The sequence below is a fragment of the Cottoperca gobio genome, chromosome 18, assembly GCF_900634415.1.
Source record: "Cottoperca gobio chromosome 18, fCotGob3.1, whole genome shotgun sequence".
Lineage (NCBI taxonomy): Eukaryota > Metazoa > Chordata > Actinopteri > Perciformes > Bovichtidae > Cottoperca > Cottoperca gobio.
The window spans coordinates 13,825,049-13,845,217 of record NC_041372.1 but is presented as its reverse complement, the minus strand read 5'-3'; the positions used below and the strand labels follow the sequence as shown (position 1 = coordinate 13,845,217).

The 20,169-nt window shown below is 41.0% G+C and overlaps 1 protein-coding gene across 1 annotated transcript in view; it reads right to left on the bottom strand.

Annotated features, from left to right (window-relative positions):
- Nucleotides 1-20,169, bottom strand: part of LOC115024040 (cytochrome P450 26B1-like) — a 29,073-nt gene that overhangs the window by 2,944 nt on the left and 5,960 nt on the right. Inside the window, exons 2-3 of the mRNA XM_029455420.1 lie at nucleotides 12,299-12,523; nucleotides 10,100-10,275 (exon numbers count right to left, since the gene is read on the bottom strand). Of these exons, the coding sequence (XP_029311280.1) occupies nucleotides 10,100-10,275; nucleotides 12,299-12,523 (401 nt within the window). The remainder of the gene's footprint in view (nucleotides 1-10,099; nucleotides 10,276-12,298; nucleotides 12,524-20,169) is intronic.

The following is a 20,169-nucleotide window of genomic DNA, read 5'->3' as shown; positions in this document are numbered from 1 at the left end:
CGAGTTGAGAGAGAATGTGTCGTTTTCACTGTTTTTCACCAACATTTACCAAAATAAAATACTTTTACTTTACTTTCTTTTAAGATATAACGGAAATTAGTTCTAAATATTGAGGTTTTCCCAAATATGTATACCTAAATATAATAATGTGTACTCCAAAATCTAAAAATATTGTGATACATAAACAATAAAATACATTATCCTTCCAGAAAACCAGGTTAATAACACATTTTGTTACGTTACCTAGCATATTTCTCTTAAATGTGGCCGTTGTGAGGTCACGCTAACCTTGTATTCGTCACCTTTGTCAGCAATCTAGCAAAACAAGAACTCAGCTTGTCTTTGAACAAACAACCAATACTGTAGGTCTTTAGACATTCTTGAAATAATGTGCAAGAGAGAAAACAAACGGAAAGAAGAAGCGTCAGAGAGAAGAGGAGAAAGCTGAGAGTTGTGACTCTCATCCCCTCTGAAGGATTAAAGCACATCATCCAGCAGACTGGATGCAGACGCACAGCTGAACCCTCCGCTGCAGGTACACGAGGAATACAGAGAGCGGACGACAACCAATCAGCTCTCAGACTGAGTCAACACATGCAGAGCTGTGGGAGCACAAGTGTGACGGTCCATCTCAGGACAGGATGATGAGGGGAGTAAACCATGTTCATCACACACACACACATACACAACTTATGTCTCTGGCAGTTTACTGGTTGGGCTCGGGAATATTAGAAACTTAAAAACTTAGAATGCAGAAGATGAGAATATAAACTAAGCCGTGCGAGATGCAGTGCAACGTGTATTTTCAGCTGCATTGCGCGACAGATTTCTCACATTTATTTCCTGATTTGATGAAGCTACAAATAACTTTACTGCATAACAATTGACTTACATTTGTCTGGTGATGATGAAGAGTTTGTCTAGTATTATTATGTTAAAATAAAGGAAGGAATTACATGAAGGTTTAAGTGTCAGCAGTTTCTTTGTGTGGATGAGGCCTGGGGCAAAACTGCTGTTGAAAGTTTATAGTGTGACACACGTGTTGAGGAAATCTGATTGCACGTGTCAGCCAGTTTCATTTTTAATCTCAATGCACCGTTTCCCGTAAGAAAGAAGGTGCTGCAGCAGGAAGCAGAAGAAATGATTGTCACCCGGCTGGCTGCACGAGCGGGAAACTTTACATGAATCAATACATCAAAGAAGAGAAGTGATTCTACCTTATTACAGACTCAAAGAGGGAACATTGAGAGTTTGCTGTAAGAATCTTTGTGGTTCACATGTTTTATAAAATCACCCTGGACATTCTCTTTATTTGTTCCTTTTATTGACTTTCCCTGCAGACGTGTCCTTGTACAAGACAGTATTTCCAGGCAGAAACGTCCGTTGGTAGATTGCCAAGTATTTCGGAACGTATGAGGTGTGTGATTTCCCTTAATGCAGTAACGTGGGGGTTTCCTGCATTAGTGGCCTGTCAGGCATGTGTGAACCTTGCCGTCTTCAGCTCCAGCTGCAGTTTGTTGATGACAGACTTCCATGAAACAAAGAAAACATGACCCAATGTTGGTAGAAACTCTTTACAGGAACTCATCTTTACCAACAAGCTGACACTCCTTCCACTATTAACAAGGGAATGAGCAGAGACGGAAGGTATTTGGATGTTTGCCTTCGTCATCCCGTCAGAAAACAAAGCAGTTCCAAGATTTTACATGTCAAGGACTTTTCGAGTTGATTCATGCAACGCGCCCTTCGTCTATCCAGCCATCACTTCACAATCTGTTGCTTAAATCTGGATATTGCCAGTTCTTTAATTACTGTCGAATGAGAAGGAATTAAAAGAAAGAGTCCTACGCTAAAACACACCAAGGTTTAAACATGGTATTAGCTTGATGTGATAACAATGAGTGTTCTTCAGAGGATGGTACAAAAAAGAGAATATACTCAGAATTAGGATCAAGAGTTACATGTGCTTCATGAAAGGTCATGGGATCCCCAAAGACCGCTAATATCTGCAGCAGATAGATGACAGGACATTTCATCTGAACTTTTACATTACAGGTCATTTAGCAGACGCTCTTATCCAGAGCGACTTACATTGAACTAAGTACAGGGTTAGGGTTAGGGTCAGGGTTAAGTACCTTGCTCAGGGGTACAATGGTGGCAGCCTGGTATTGAACTCACGACCTTCTAGCGTTTTGTTTGGAAGGCGTATCACTAGACCACTAGAGTCAACCTGCTAGAGGGACGTAAATGTCTGTACTGGAGTGAACTGATGGGAAGAGCGACCGAAAAACCGACGGCCCAACATCCCCAGAGCCACACGAACGTGTAATTTCTGTCCAATCATCAATGACTTTTATCGTCAGGACCCTGGAAGATACAAACAGAGTAATGGATGTGTTGTTGCATCAACATCCTCTATTCTCTAAGAGGTAGAGAAATGTGTGTGTGTGTTTGTGAGGACCGCAGGACGTCCTTGCCAATGGCGGCAGGAAGTTGCCAAACTGTTGATATCAAATTGGCAACACATAGAGTATCATGATACTTTCGCTCTGTCCCGGGTCACATACTGAAGTGGTGTTCTGTTAAAATACCATTGTTTATTTAATCCATTTAGAGGAAGAAAAGAGAGAGAAAAGGTGTGACTCATTATAAAATTGGAAGCCACTGAAGAAACTGTTGCATAATATGATTGGCAGGAGGAAGAAAAACAAAAGTAAAAGTTAGAGGAAGAGAAAAGGAACAGTGTGGGAGAGAAGGAATACAAAAGAAGCCACGTTTGAGAACATATCCAAAGGACAAGACACGTGATGGGAAGATACGATCATAGATAAACTGTGGGGCTACAACAGGTGTGTGTGTAGGGTCATGAACTTCACGTGAACTCATAATGACGCCAGCAGGTGCAGGTGTCAAACTGAGTTCAAAGCACAGACACACACTGGAACACATGCGTATGTTAGTATTTCTATACATACGAGGACCTACAATGCCCCGCACCGTCACAACTACACGTCAAATCGCATTCCTTACTCTACCCCCTTAATATGACCCCCTTGTATGAAGTGAATCCAAGACGAGCAGTTCCTTTGATGTGGAACCTACATGACCCGACGTGAAAGCCGACTGTGAGCAGACTTACATACGTATAAGTGCTGAACAGCGCCACCTAATTCCAAAAATGTGCGGGGAAGAATAAAACCGCTCTGTACGCTCATAACGTTACTACTCCACTGCTCGTTTTAATCACCGCTGTGAGTCCGCGACTTGCTGGAAGTCAGTTTAGTTTATACAGAAGTTAGCCATAAAGTTAGCCATAGAGTTAGCCATAAAGTTAGCCATAGAGTTAGCCATAAAGTTAGCCATAAAGTTAGCCATAGAGTTAGCCATAGAGTTAGCCATAAAGTTAGCCATAGAGTTAGCCATAAAGTTAGCCATAGAGTTAGCCATAAAGTTAGCCATAGAGTTAGCCATAAAGTTAGCCATAAAGTTAGCCCGCTGCAACGGTTGCAATGTCAACGGTACAAATGCTACAATAATTTGAACGTCCGTTCTGCTCCTTCTGTTTCTATGGTTGGTCTTGTGTACAGATGTTCATACAGCTGCGGATCCTGTAACTACAGATTCTGAGCAGATTCAGTCGAGTTTAATGTCAATGCAGATATGTTTGTATTAATTATCTCTCCATTTTTCACATTCCCTGGTGAATGAAATATCTCAATGAACACATTAACATGCCAGTAAAAAGAAATACGATCTCTTCATCTTCAAGAGATGGAAGGAAGGAAGAACAGAACAAATTGAGGTGAAGGAGAGGGAACTAAATATGGGTTCAGATGAAGTGGAAGAAGAAAGACAGCAAAAAAGGGCTGGGGGGGGGGGGGGTAAAAATACGGAAAGGGCTTCAGGGTAAGGTAAGAGCAGAGTGAGCAAGGGCAGAGGAGAAGGACGGGAGGCAAGGAAGTAGCAGAAGGGGACGAATAAATGAAAGAAAGATGGAAAGAGCGAGGCAGGAAAGACAAACCGAGAGAGAAACCGAAGATAATATGATAAAGAACTAGAATATACGGTATATAGTATAAAGAGGTGTGTATCCGATGTGTGTGTTGGCCCTGCCAGATAACCTCCTCTATCGTCCATTAACATCTAAATTGTTGAGGAAAACTCCAGTTCGTTATCAGTGCCATCACGCACTCCCACTGACTATTTTGACTACACTTGCCCTCCAGTTCTGGGCTCTTATCTGGTTTTATGAAGGAACAATGGCTTCTTTCAGCCGCCTGCCCTCCCTCTCTGTCCAACTCTCTCTTTCTCTCTCCTTCTCCCCTCGTCTTCCTCAGCCTCTCTCCATCCTCGGAATGCAGATTTCCGACCACAGGGTTTGAAGTCGGGCTGGAGGGGAGCTAATTATTATGGAAAAGAGAACAAGACACTGAGGGAGGGAGGAGGGAGGGAGGAAAAGGAGATAGAGAAATGGGAGGGGGAGAGAGAAAGACCGACAGATGTAGAGATGGAAACGAGAGGCACTGTTGTTCATTAGCAGAAGAAAGACCAAACAAAACCAAAGAAACAAACACGGAGAGAAGTGAAAAGTTTATTTCCCATACTTTATAGGTACTTTGTAGGGCTGGTGAGCAGCTGGGGCATAGCCCAGCATGCACTGGGCACGAGCAAAGCAACAATCGTGGGTTCCGATCCACCTGACGCATGTATTTGTGGAAAGAAAGGAAAGAGTCCATCGTCTACCGCTTATCCGGGGTCGGGTCGCGGGGGCAGCAGCTCTAGTAAGGAACCCCAAACTTCCCTTCTCCGGGCCACATCCTCCAGCTCCGACTGGGGGATCCTGAGGCGTTCCCAGTGAGGAGATATAATCTCTCCACCGAGTCCTGGGTCTTCCCCGGGGTCTCCTCCCAGCTGGACGTGCCTGGAACACCTCCCTAGGGAGGCGCCCAGGTGGCTCCTTACTAGATGAACCAGCTCAACTGGCTCCTTTCAACGTAAAGCAGCAGCGGCTCTACTCCGAGTCTCTCCTGATGGCTGAGCTTCTCACCCTATCTCTAAGGGAGACGCCACCCGTCTGAGAAAACACATTTCGGCCGCTTGTACCCGCGAAACAAAAGATTCTAACCTAGATATCATACCACCTTACTTCGGTAAAGTTATAAAATGACCATTTGTACATCAATTACTCACCACGTGTTACCTTGAATTCTTGAAAACCTTTTCTCGTGTGCCTTCAGGGTGAACGGGAAAAGGTCCTGATGAATTAAAGTAAACGGGGGCCATATTTAACAGCAGAACTTTATCAAAACATCCAATTACTCAGTCGAGTCTTAATTATCCAGTCATATGCTCACTACTTCTCAAACTCATGCATTCACGCTATTCAAAACAGCATGGACTGAGTTGTACAAGTGCAAGGCTACTATTTTAAAACGTAAGCTTTTAGAAAAGATTTATGCGTTTGGGAAGAAGTGATATCATATTGATTGATTCAGTTTGTCACAATTGTGTTATAGGACAAAGAAGTGACTGACTGATGGCGGTTGGCCGTCCAACAAACTGTGTCAGGAGAAGAAAGAATTCTCCCTCAATCAGCTTTTCATGGCCTTGTAACAAAGCCTTACAAAAGCAAGTGTGTCATGTGCTGACACTTGAAGACTTCAATTACAAAACCAGCGTTTCCCACAGTGTGCTAATATCCAGGCGGGCCACCAAGGTAAATGAACAGAAGCCAAATTTTAATTCATTCCTTTGATGGATGAAGACTTCAAGCGGTCAAGATCATAAAGCTGCCAAGTGCTGAAAGCTCGTCATTGAGCTTCATGTTCATGCTTTACTTCCCTGCGCTGCTCGAGGTGTCGGCGCCAACACAAACTGAATGGACGGACAGTTTGAATCGTAGCCTCAGTAATGAGGAGGAAGTAGTTAGTTAATGTTGTTGCACCGCCGTCAGCTGATACAGAGCTACTACAGTACGGCTGGAAGTTTCTATAGCATGTTGATATGTTGCTCGCTTAACATGACACTGAAGCCACACGACACCTGCTGTGAATCGCAGCATCAGCATTATAAGTAACTCAGCAGATGATAAGACAAGAAGAGAAAACTTAAAGACTATCCAGATTCTTTTCAGCAAATCTCTGCCAAAGTTTTACATCTCATGGATTCTTATTCCTACTGCCCCCCCCCCCCCCAGATCTTCTCCAAGTATTGTTTAAAGACAAATTGATGGCGTTTTATTAATATTAACTTGTACTATGAACTATATAAAACATATAAACTATATGAACTATATGAAATATATGACTATATTAATATTAAACTATATAAAACGATATAAACTATATGAACTATATAAACTATATGAACTATATGAACTATATAAACTATATGAACTATATTAACTATATAAACTATATGAACTATATAAACTATATAAACTATATGAACTATATAAACTATATTAACTATATTAACTATATGAACTATATGAACTACATAAACTATATAAACTATATGAACTATATTAACTATATAAACTATATAAACTATATAAACTATATGAACTATATAAACTATATAAACTATATTAACTATATTAACTATATTAACTATATTAACTATATTAACTATATTAACTATATAAACTATATAAACTATATGAACTATATTAACTATATGAACTATATAAACTATATGAACTATATGAACTATATGAACTATATAAACTATATAAACTATATAAACTATATGAACTATATAAACTATATAAACTATATAAACTATATGAACTATATAAACTATATGAACTATATAAACTATATAAACTATATAAACTATATGAACTATATAAACTATATGAACTATATGAACTATATAAACTATATAAACTATATGAACTATATAAACTATATGAACTATATAAACTATATTAACTATATAAACTATATAAACTATATGAACTATATAAACTATATAAACTATATTAACTATATAAACTATATAAACTATATGAACTATATAAACTATATAAACTATATAAACTATATAAACTATATAAACTATATAAACTATATAAACTATATAAACTATATAAACTATATTAACTATATTAACTATATTAACTATATAAACTATATGAACTATATAAACTATATAAACTATATGAACTATATGAACTATATGAACTATATGAACTATATAAACTATATGAACTATATGAACTATATGAACTATATAAACTATATGAACTATATGAACTATATGAACTATATGAACTATATAAACTATATTAACTATATTAACTATATTAACTATATAAACTATATTAACTATATAAACTATATGAACTATATTAACTATATTAACTATATTAACTATATTAACTATATTAACTATATGAACTATATGAACTATATAAACTATATGAACTATATAAACTATATTAACTATATAAACTATATTAACTATATGAACTATATAAACTATATAAACTATATTAACTATATGAACTATATAAACTATATGAACTATATAAACTATATAAACTATATGAACTATATAAACTATATAAACTATATAAACTATATGAACTATATAAACTATATAAACTATATAAACTATATGAACTATATAAACTATATTAACTATATTAACTATATGAACTATATGAACTATATAAACTATATGAACTATATAAACTATATAAACTATATGAACTATATAAACTATATTAACTATATGAACTATATAAACTATATGAACTATATAAACTATATGAACTATATAAACTATATAAACTATATTAACTATATAAACTATATGAACTATATAAACTATATAAACTATATTAACTATATGAACTATATAAACTATGAACTATATAAACTATATGAACTATATATTAACTATATAAACTATATTAACTATATAAACTATATGAACTATATAAACTATATAAACTATATTAACTATATGAACTATATAAACTATATGAACTATATAAACTATATAAACTATATGAACTATATAAACTATATTAATTATATTAACTATATAAACTATATAAACTATATAAACTATATTAACTATATTAACTATATAAACTATATTAACTATATAAACTAACTATATAAACTATTAACTATATAAACTATTAACTATATAAACTATTAACTATATAAACTAACTATATAAACTATTAACTATATAAACTATTAACTATATAAACTATTAACTATATAAACTATTAACTATATAAACTATATTAACTATATAAACTATATAAACTATATGAACTATATAAACTATATAAACTATATTAACTATATAAACTATATAAACTATATGAACTATATAAACTATATTAATTATATTAACTATATAAACTATATAAACTATATAAACTATATGAACTATATAAACTATATAAACTATATTAACTATATAAACTATATAAACTATATGAACTATATGAACTATATAAACTATATTAACTATATAAACTATATAAACTATATGAACTATATGAACTATATAAACTATATAAACTATATGAACTATATAAACTATATAAACTATATTAACTATATAAACTATATAAACTATATGAACTATATGAACTATATAAACTATATAAACTATATGAACTATATAAACTATATAAACTATATGAACTATATAAACTATATGAACTATATGAACTATATAAACTATATAAACTATATGAACTATATGAACTATATGAACTATATAAACTATATAAACTATATGAACAATATAAACTATATAAACTATATGAACTATATGAACTATATAAACTATATAAACTATATGAACTATATAAACTATATAAACTATATGAACAATATAAACTATATAAACTATATGAACTATATGAACTATATAAACTATATAAACTATATGAACTATATAAACTATATAAACTATATGAACTATATAAACTATATAAACTATATGAACTATATGAACTATATGAACTATATAAACTATATAAACTATATGAACAATATAAACTATATGAACAATATAAACTATATAAACTATATGAACTATATAACTATATGAACTATATAAACTATATGAACTATATGAACTATATGAACTATATGAACTATATGAACTATATAAACTATATGAACTATATAAACTATATGAACTATATGAACTATATGAACTATATAAACTATATAAACTCTCCACTACAACTCTTTTAAACCTTAGAGACGGATGAAACTGAGTAAAGCAAAGAGGGGACACGCAGGATGGCATTCAGCTCAGTTAGAATTGGCAGTGCCCTCTACTGGTGATGAGCAGAAGCACAGGAAGCAGACTCACACACACACACACACACACACACACAGATATAACCACTGGTTGACGCAGCTTTAACTTGCTCTACTACACTGACGGCTCCTTTATTTTCTGATTATCACTGCAGAAAAAACATGAATAGAAAGGAAAATTGGCGTGCATGTAAAACATAAGGACACAAAACAGGTTGAAGACGTCAGTTAAACGTGATGGCATTTTCAAATCCCTTTTTTATTCCTCTCCAATTTCCCCCTCTGTTTCCGCCGCCTGTGTTTCTCCTTTTCCTAAATTTAGGGATGGAGGGATGCTTCCAACAGAGAAAAACAAGGGGGGAGGAAAATGTGTGGAGGTAAGGAGAGAGAGAATGAGGGAGTTAAAGCAGTGGAGAGAAGAGACAGATATGTCACAAGCTGGCTGCCTCTGTCAACATGGTGTATAGAGGGACATTCTTCCCCTGCAGGTCGCGTGGGGCTTACTGTGGCCCTCTCAGCATGTTCACTACAGCACACCTTCATCACCTGCTTTGATTATCGTGTGAAGCTGCACACATGTCACCTCTCAGCTAAATGGACCCGGGTTCGACTCCGCACAGGGTCAACAGAAGCAAAGGATGTGATTGGATCTGGAAACGGGGTTTACCCTGCCTCGCTGGCTATTGTCGTCCTCGGTCCGAGTGAAGAAGGCCGTCTTTAGAAACACGTCTGGCATTCAAACTTCAGGCAAAGAACACTGGTTCCAAATCCTGAAGCATCTCCAGCTAACGGACCTGAGAAGTCTGTCGCTGCAGAGATACATGTGTTTGATGTTGTTTTTCAGATGATGTGTGAGCCCTGGCTGGCCCTGGCTGGCCCTGGCTGGCCCTGGCTGGCCCTGGCTGGCCCTGGCTGGCCCTGTTTGGCCCTGACTGGCCCTGTAGTGGAAAACCAGCGCGCTGTGGCTCTTCTGGGGAGTTAGTTTCCGAGCTTAACACAGGGTTATATGGAAACTTGCTGGCTCTGTTGATCCACCAAAGGCTAATGTGCTGTGTGAAGATTGTTTTTCCGTACGAAAACCACAAGGAGGACAGACACACACACACACACACACACACACGCACAGAGGAGCAGTTCTGGTCCAGTGGGTCAGACAGTGAACCAGTCGCTCTTTCTTTCTCTCCTGTTGATGTTGTTTCGCTTCTGTTGTTGACTTAGTTTTATTACCCAGAAAACAGGAGGGAGCGCTGCCAACCACACACACACACACACCTAGCTGACCTCTCTGCCCTTTTTGCATTCTCTCTCTATTTCTTCTTCATGCGTGTTTGTCTGTTGACCCGCCCGTTATCAAAATGTTGGACACATAAGCATCTGTTTCTGTCGCTGGCGCTTTTTTTTTTATACTTTGTCTGTAAATGTTCGCGAAAGGTGGTCCTCCTGACTGCTTTCTTCTTCTGCTGTTTCTTCTAAACAAACTCAGAATAGATGTAAAAGCGTTTATTTTCACTGGATGGAGCTGAGATACAGTTCATGTTGGAGCCGCTACAGTCCAACTCTGGCATCTCTTGACCTCTCGGGAAAACCTCTTTCCTTTTGCCTGCACAGAAGTCAAGGTCGTGGGCAGCAGGTCTGAGCTCGTGTTGCTCTAAGGCACTTCAGCAGCAACACAGAGCATAAAGCTTTAGACTATAAGCAGCGTTACCAGAGAGCAGGGGAATGTTCAGGTATGTGTGCACATACTATGCTGTTGTGTACTGTTATACGTGTGTGTGTGTGTGTGTGTGTGTGTGTGTGTGTGTGTGTGTGTGTGTGTGTGTGTGTGTGTGTGTCGAGCCCCCACAGAAAGCCCCTCTTTGTGCTGTGTTGGAGGCAGCCTTCCTAATCAGGGGTCATTACATGAGGTTAGTGCGGTGGTCTCTGGGGAGAGGAGAGGGGATCAGAGCCCAGATTAGACCCAGCCGACCCCTCACTGTCCCCGGGCACCGCGGTAACCAAACCTGACCCCGCCTTCAATCCCCTCAAAAAAAATTAAAAATAAAATAATAATCTCCTTCCTGCTGAGAGGGAAAACTAGAGACGCATTTACAGGAAAACACACTTCTCGTTTTTGTCCTTTTGTGTGTGTGTGTGTGTGTGTGTGTGTGTGTGTGTATGTGTGTGTGTGTGTGTGTGTGTGTGTGTGTGTGTGTGTGTGTGTGTGTGTGTGTGTGTGTTGTTTATCTGTGACTCAGTGTGTATGTGCATCAAATGTGTGTGTGAGAGAGCGAGAGAGAGAGAAGGTATGTGCCCCGGGGATAACGGGATAATAGGAGGGAGAGGTAAGTGGCTGATTACCTGAAATGGTCTTGGCATGGAAAAGAGAGAGAGAGAGGAAGCAAAGAGAGACGGAAGGTGAAGAGAGGGAGAAATAAACTATATATATATGTATACATATATATATATATATATAGTCAGAATAAAAATAAATCAGATAAGTGAAGCAGCGAAGATAAGAGAAAGAAACACAAGGAGCCTGATTGAGGCGGGTGTTGACTCCTTCTCTCTCCATGTAAATGAGCGGAGAGAGGACGGAGTGATGGAGCGCTCGTTCTCACGCTTCAGTAGCCAGAACGCTGCTGATAAGACAGAGAGGACGGGATAGCTTTACACTGATACTCTCTCTTTATGTGTGTGTGTGCGTGTGTGTGTGTGTGTGTATGTGTGTGTGTGTGTGTGAGGACCTTTCTCTTCTGCCTCAGAGTTGTATTACAGTGTCTTTAAACGTTGGAACAAGACAGATATTTGAATACACATGAATCTGTTGTTTCTTTGTGTTAATACCAGCGTCTCAGAGCGACCTTTGAACCCTACAGAGATACGCTTTGGATCATAACATCTGTTGTTATTGCCGGCATGATTTCTACAGCTGACATGTTATGTTCCTAGAACCTTCAGTGCGTCATTCCCACCACCAATCTCCAACGTGCTCATGCATTCAGGTGTTTGCTGACCTTCCTCCTCTTGCGGTGGATGTCTCCGATGCTGTTGGCCAGTGAGTTGGGTCCCAGCAGCGTGGCGGTGCTCTGCGGCCAGTCCACCGTCACCAGCGTGTGCTCGCCCATCAGCACTTTGCGCACGTTCTCGGCGCCCGTCACCCGGATCAGAGGGCGGCCCAGCAGGTGGGTCTTGAACACGTTGCCGTACTTCTGCCTCCGCGACGCGTGGAAACCCGAGCCCTAGAGACAGAGAGGAGACATAAGATCTTAGAAGCGGTTTTGAGTAACTATTCTAAGACCTTGGACAGAATCCTAAATCATCCAATGATTCGTCATTTTAATTATTCCAATACCGTTTCAAGAAGGTACAGACTCTTAAATCTTTGAAGCCAGAAGAAAGTGAGAGACAAAGATGTGTCGGGTGTAGAGGAAGCGAAGCAAGGAAATGATGAGAACTTCGCTGATAAGTGGAATTCCCCTTTACCAGTAGAGAGGAAGAGCAAAAGGTATGAGAGGAAATCCCCAAACACTCCACCCTGTTCAGTCGACGGTAGAGAAACGCTTCTCCTATCCCTCCGGTGGGTGGAGATCCCCCTCGTGCTCATGCTGCTCATACTTTATGCTCAGTTTGCACATTAGAAAAGCAGGATGGACCAAAATACCACAATGCTTGCTCATCGTCCCCGACATCGTCTTCATTCTCCTCGTCCTCACCGTCACATCATTACTAATGACGCTGACGGTATTTTGCCAACCAAACACAAAACTCACCAAAACCTTTCAAGTGTAATCTCTGCAGCGAGTCTTTCTGCGCTTGCTATTCATTTAAACCAGCCTTGAGGATCTGACCTTCACTCTCAGCTTTGATCTTCACCTCTAAAAGCTCTCAGTAAGTATTTTCTCTCTCTGTGGTTTGGGGCCCAAACAGACCATTTCTGGTGAGCCCCCACATGCTAAAAGTTACTGATGTTTCCATCGTCTCGGCTCCCAGAGCAAAAGTAAAGTTAAACACTGAAGGTAGCCTCCTGCAGATGTTTAAGAAGCTCGTATATACACCAGGTTAATTCAATGAAAACTGATTCAGGATGCCTTTAGGACGTGATCGGAGTTCAGCTTTAACATCAACCAATCAATTGTTGGGTCAAAGGTTGTACAAACATTTCCAGCTCGGGCTTCAAGTACAGTAACTGTAATGTCTTCAGAACAGGAGCAGAATGAAGGAACGTAAAGAACCTTTTACATCTTGAACTATTGCATTTTGATAAACAGAAGACGAAGAGCCAAATGGGTGACTTGCTGGAGCGCCATCTTTCTTTTGGTCTGAAGAGGAGAAGACAGGAAGCTATAAAGGCTACAAGCGCAGCCTGCCGCCAAGGCAATGGCCTTACTCGCAATGTAGGAATGGGAGAAACGTGTATGAGTTGCCCAAACTTCCTCACTGCTCACAGAAAACATCGTTGCCCCTTTTTTCACACCGGGACCCAACAGTAGACGCGGCACAGCCCATTCCGGGCCCCTGCCCCGCAGTTTGAGCTGCTCGGCTGTCAGTAAAGCCCCAGAGGACCAGAGCTGGAGTCAGTTAGCGAGCTGACCTGGGTTCAGCTTTGACGCTGACCTCTAAACGGTCCGGGTCACGGCAGAGCGAGAGGGAGCCGACCCCAGAACTGTAAATGGGCTGTTTGAGTGAAAAGAATATATATCAGCCCGAGGGGTAGCTTACTGTGTTACACACACACACACACACACACACACACACACACATAGGGCATACACACCAACACTCGCAGACAAACACATCATTCACACAAGCACACACACGTACAGTAAAACACACACGCATGTTCAGGTACACACATACTCCAAATTCATAAAATGTACCAAAGAAACGTGCAAAGCAAACAAACACGCAGAGGCCGAACTGCAAATTGCCGTGACAACACTAACTGGTTTGACCCCAGTTTACTCCTGGGGAAAGAGATATGTACGACTGTGAGGCGCACACACACACACACGGGTGACATATGTAAACATACGCGCCAAAGAAGCAGTACTATGAGGTGCTGTAAAACACTTTTGGTCCCACATGTCTCTCGTTTCTGCATTTTGGTCGAGTGCTTTCTTAAAATTATGTATATAAGCAAACCTTTCTCTTTCTTTTCCCCCTTTTATTCTGAAGGGAATTAACATTAGGAGCTACTGTAACCCCTGCACGACTGGAAACCATCAGTGTGTGTGTGTGTATGAGAGAGAGCTCCTGAGTGTATGAGGCATAAGTGCATATGTGTGTTCAGTTATGTACACTGTGTGTGTGTGTGAATGCAGAGCTCTTTCTGGGACTAATTTTAGCAGGTAGTTTGTTTCCTGTTTGAGACACACCTCTCGCGGCGGTGGTGTAAAGTGTGTGTGCACAAACATAGCTTCAGATTCTGCAGCGTTCCACTGACTGGAGCGGCACATTTATCCTCACGCTGATTCTGGTGTACGGCGCAGTTTGTGGCTCCGAGCCCTGCGGTGAAGCCTTGATACGTTTAACACAATGGAATCAGAAAGTCCTTCAGGCGCCAAGAGCTGTTGAAGTAACTACCTGCTCAGCTGCTGCAAGTCGCTCCCAATCAAAGCATCAATTGAAGAGATTTGGTGCTGGAACATTCAACATCTTTTATCCATGGCAGGATTAATAGCTGCTTCTGTCTGTAGTTTTATGAGGGAGAAATGAACTCAGCATGTTTTTAAAGGCTTGAATTTCCCTCAAAATTATGTGATGCTATTGGAAGAAAGTAACTTTCGCTGAAGTTTGGACTGAAACGCCAAATACTACGCCCACATTGGACAATTTCACACTTCACGCTTTGCGTATAATGCGAACATTGAGTGCCACAGGAAGTGGAAGTGGTGTGCCAGGTGTGTGGTGGATGTGCAGGAGACTGAAATAAACATTTGCCTTTTTATTAACCGTAACCACGATCTCTCCTAACCCTCACCAGAGTTTATTTGTCATAACCACGTTTCCCGACCTCAACCGTACCACATGTGCCACGCACAGGTGTTGTAGGGATGGAGACCGTTGGCAGTGGACGTAGAAAATGTCCTCTTGGATCGCAGAATCGTCCAATATCGACATTATTGATGCAGCTCATGACTTACCAGCGTGTGGTTTAACCCTCAGGTGTGCGTCGCCTACTGTGTCAGTTGGCTCCTGGCAGTTGCAGCTCATCTCTCTCACCTCACATCTTAACGGTTCTCTGTGTGAACTCCTAAATTGAGCACAGATGCTTCGGCCTCTCTGCAGCTCTGTGAGCTGTTTCATGTTGCTTTGAAAACTCTGCTTTTATAGACGAAAAATGCTGCTAATTAGCAATCAGCCCGACGCGCCCGACACGCCCCCCCCTCTGTGGCTGTAGTTTGTCATCGCGCTTAAGCTACTTCAGATGTTTCGACCTTTTCATGAAGTGTTGACATTATTTTGCATTTTGGAGATTTTTTACTCGATACGCATCTTTTTTTGGAACCAATACATTTAAACCTGATGTTTTAAATTGCTGAAACATTTTCTGCAATTGACTTTTATCATAGTTACTGGAAATCAGCCCCGAAATGTGGCTCTCAGGGTGATTTAAGAAAGAAACATTCGCTCTGTTATCCTTCACAGATTCCACTTTCTGTTTCTCTCTCTGTCGATCTGTCTGGGCGCAAACTGTTGACCTGAACTGTTTTCACAGCTCCTGTACACTTCCTCTTTTTAGTGTGGCATGCACACACACACACACACACACACACACACACACTCAGACACACATTAGCACACACACCAGGTCGCCGGCTGGCCTCTGGAGCCCTCGGGGTGTGTGTGCGTGTAAGAGTGGAGTTGTTTTCCAAGCTACATTTTGCTGCCACATGGATGTGGAGTGGTTTAGTATGTCTGCCTGGCAGGCCTGCTAACACACACACACACACACACACACACACACACACAGTCAAATTCGAAGGGAGTTCCTCAGGCAGCCAGACAAGGCTCCCTTTCACACTCCAAGATACAGCATCAGATTGGGCCGATTGTGTACTTTTTCTGTGTGTGTGTGTGTGTGTGTTTGTGTGTGTGTGTGTGTGTGTTATGAGTGTATCTCTTCATACATTTTCTCTTTCCATTTCTCTCTTTTCTTTTCACACACACACACACATTTTGGCAGGATACTGATGGTTCTCATTCGTCTTAGTCCCAGGAAAGGAGCGCGTTGAACAAAAACGTTACACTAAAATAATGTGTGTGTGTGTGTGTGTGTGTGTGTGTGCCAGGGGTGTGGTTTGGATGACATTTAGCGCAAAAGGTGAGAAGTGTACACCCCCCTCTCTCTCAAATCTGGCAAAACACACACACACACACAGAGCAAGCATGGAAAAGTTGTGATGTAATGACGCCACACTTCTCCTACAGGGGAACACGTACAAAACAGCACACACACACACACTCACACAGACAGAGTCGTAGACGTCGCCGTGGAGGCACAGGCGTCACAGCTTCACACTGATTGCGCCGGCTGAAACACACTTTCCCTCCAGACTTCAGTGAAGCGTTGGAGCCTTCGCTGTAAACATTCGCTTAGTTTCGCAAAACAAAACGTCAGAAACCAAAATTGCGACCACAACGTTACGGCCGATTCCACCGCCGAGGTCACCGGCAACAAACTCTGTGAGCTGAGAGCCATGAAGAGGTTTCTCCTAATGATGGAGGGAGTAAAGCTTTACAGCTTTCTTTTCTGCTGGATGTGTTACCTAGCAACTAATAGAAGTACAAGCTGCATGTGGAGGCACAAAACATGGTGTGTGTGTGTGTGTGTGTGTGTGTGTGTGTGTGTGTGTGTGTGTACCTGCTGTGAATCTGTTGCTACTGTAACGATTCCATTTTGACTTCTGTCCTCGCCGTCTGCATTAGACGCCTCATGAAACATCACTACTTGACTTTATTTGTGTTTTTCTACCTGAACCGCTGCATTAAACAACAAAGTCTATTTTCAAAATATTTAATCTTTTGGGTGAAATTAACTTTAAATGACATTATTTTATTGAACTCAGTTTTAAAGTGTGTAAGCATGACAGCATTAAGATGCCTAACCTGCGTTCTGAGCAGAGGGACGGTGTGTGTCCGGCCTGTTTGTCGTAAACGCACGAGATACTCACGTCTAGCGCACAAAGCAAATGTGCAGATATCGGATCAGACTCGTCCTGACGAGGCATCGGTAGATATTAAACACGGCTCAGAGCTGCAGCTTCACATTCAGGATCAGAGTTCAGGTCAGTATAAGGGTCAAATGAAGTCATGTTAAAGGTTAAACACACAGCAATCAGGAAGAGTGTGTGTGTGTGTGCGTGTGTGTGTGTGTGTGTGTGTGTCTCACAGGGACATTCTGGTAACCAATGTCAGCGTCTACAGACTCCCTTTTATATTTTTTGAACAGAGATTTATCAGATATTTTACAAGAACCTCAATAAAGGGGGGGTGGGGGGGGGGGGGTTCAGTGAGGATTTTCCACACACGCCATCCAAACACTCACACACACGTAAAACCTTTCATTACACATTCACACACTCGCGTGCACTCAACAGTTTATGACAAACGCCACCTTGATCACAGAATGTTCCCGTCTCTTGTTCTCTCTCTCTACAAACACACACTCCTCTCTCACACACACACACACACACACACACACACACACTGTCCGAGCAGAGCTAGCTAGCGCGCCGGCCGTGCTAAAAATACCCCCGTCTGTTCTGTTGGGGTTGGCCTCGGGGCAACCTGGGCCCGGGCTTATAAATGTCCTCTTTGTAGTGCAGTGGAAATGTCCAACAAATGACTCTTTTATTAGGGCAAGACAAAAAAACACAGCTAATTATGTTTACTCAGATCAACGCCGCGGCTCCAGCAGCACACACACACACACACACACACACACACACACACGAGAGTGTGCGCAGCAGGAGAAACATTTAGAGCCGGGAAAGTGAAAATAAAAGTGAAATATTCGGGTGACGCTTCGACCGAGCAGAGATGGGAAACAGTAGCAGGGAAATAATTACAGCACAGTCACGATTTCTTCAGCGTCTGAAGTTTGCAGCCAATAAATTGTCAAATACGTTCCAGTCCAAGTTCTTTCACTGCATACAAAGCTGGATATATAACTTTATGATGCGTGTATATTAAAAACTCAATGATAACAACAAGTTATTGTGAGTCAGCTGCAATAACGCACTGGAAAATATTCCAACAATAAATGTACTGCAGTTTCATTTAAAATATATTTCCAGGGGAGATGCAGAGCTCTGGCTGGTTGTCTCCAGCTGGGGGTACGTGCACGCCGTCCGTCAGCTCAAGTGCAACTTTTAACACGAGACAGGCGCTGAAACAACGGGAGATGATGCATCACTCGAGGTTTGTCAGCTCGGTGTGATGGCCGCGAAGGAACGAGTGAGTCAAATGTTATCACAAGTGACAGGAAGAGGACACCCGTTTCAGAAAACTCAAACTTATTTGTTAACAAGAGTGACGGCGACAAAGAAAACACGCGTAACCTGCAAAACACTCGACGTGCAAAGAGCCGAATCTAAAATAAAAGGTTAAAAATGAAAAGTGAAAAAGCGGCAGCAGCAGAGAGACAAGAGAGGAAACGAGGTCAAAGGCTGTGAGGGAATTCCTTCTCTCTTTTCAGCTGTCAATCATTCAGCTGGGGCCAGAGATACCAAGGAACCAGTGTGTGTTTGTATGTGTGTGTGTGTGTGATTGTGTGTTTGAATGGCGCGATAGGTCCTCGACTTGACAATGAGTCCTGTCCCTTTGCGGTCACGCCAACGCATCAGAGAGACAGAGAGAGAAGACGAAAGAGAAGAAATAAGAAAGTGGGACGAGAGAAAGGAAAGAAGGAGAGGAAGGAGAGGAAGGAGTGATTAAGAATGGAAAAATTAAAATGCAACGAGAAAGAGAAAGTGTCAAAGAGGTGAGCGCCAACAACGGAGCGAGAGAAAGCGAGCGCAGAGCGTGGCAGAGGAGGCGGAGAGATGGGAAGGGTGCTTGTTTCAAAAAGGACGGATTAACGAAGAAGGGATTCGGATAGTTCAGCCAAAAAACATGGAGAATAGAGAGAGAGAGCTGCAGGGGGAGAGAGGGAGAGAGAGGCCTGGCCCCTGACCCTGGGACATTATAGGAAGGGAGATTATGGTTGTTCAAAACTCTCTAAGCACTCACCCTGGGACCCCAGCTAATACCCTGACACACACACACACACACACACACACACACATACCTCAACTACAAGCGAATGTAGACACACAATGTGGAACTTGTAGAGCTCCATTATTAAAATAACATCAATGAGGCTCCTGCTGCAGGAAAGTAAAATAGTCCCCGAACAAATGCATTCATTTCCTCGTGTTCGAGCAACCTTTGCAGCGTAGGTAACCTGTCACTCTGTCTTTTTGTGGGATTTGTTTGCGGTAGAAAAACTAATCATTTCAGCCTTTTTCTTAGTATGTACACACACACACATACAATATCTCTTTCGCACACACGTACGCGCACTCATTGAGAAGGAGAGCTTAACATTGTGCTCGATACTCGGCCGGGGACAAGAGTGTTTTGGAGGAGGGAGCAGTGTGTTCTCGGGGTGAAAGAAGGGGCAAGGCAGAGCGATGCCAGCACCTCCCGCTAATCTGAACAAGAGGAGGGAAAGGAAGGAAGGCAGGGATGGATGGAGAAGAAGAAGAGGAAGAAAGATAAAAGCTCGATGGAGAGCTTTTACGAAAAATAAGTGAAACTTTTGATTTGTTGCTGTTGTCGTTGGATCCTTGTGCGATAAAGTGCATATCAGCATCGGTTAAACGCACCAGGTTAAACAGGA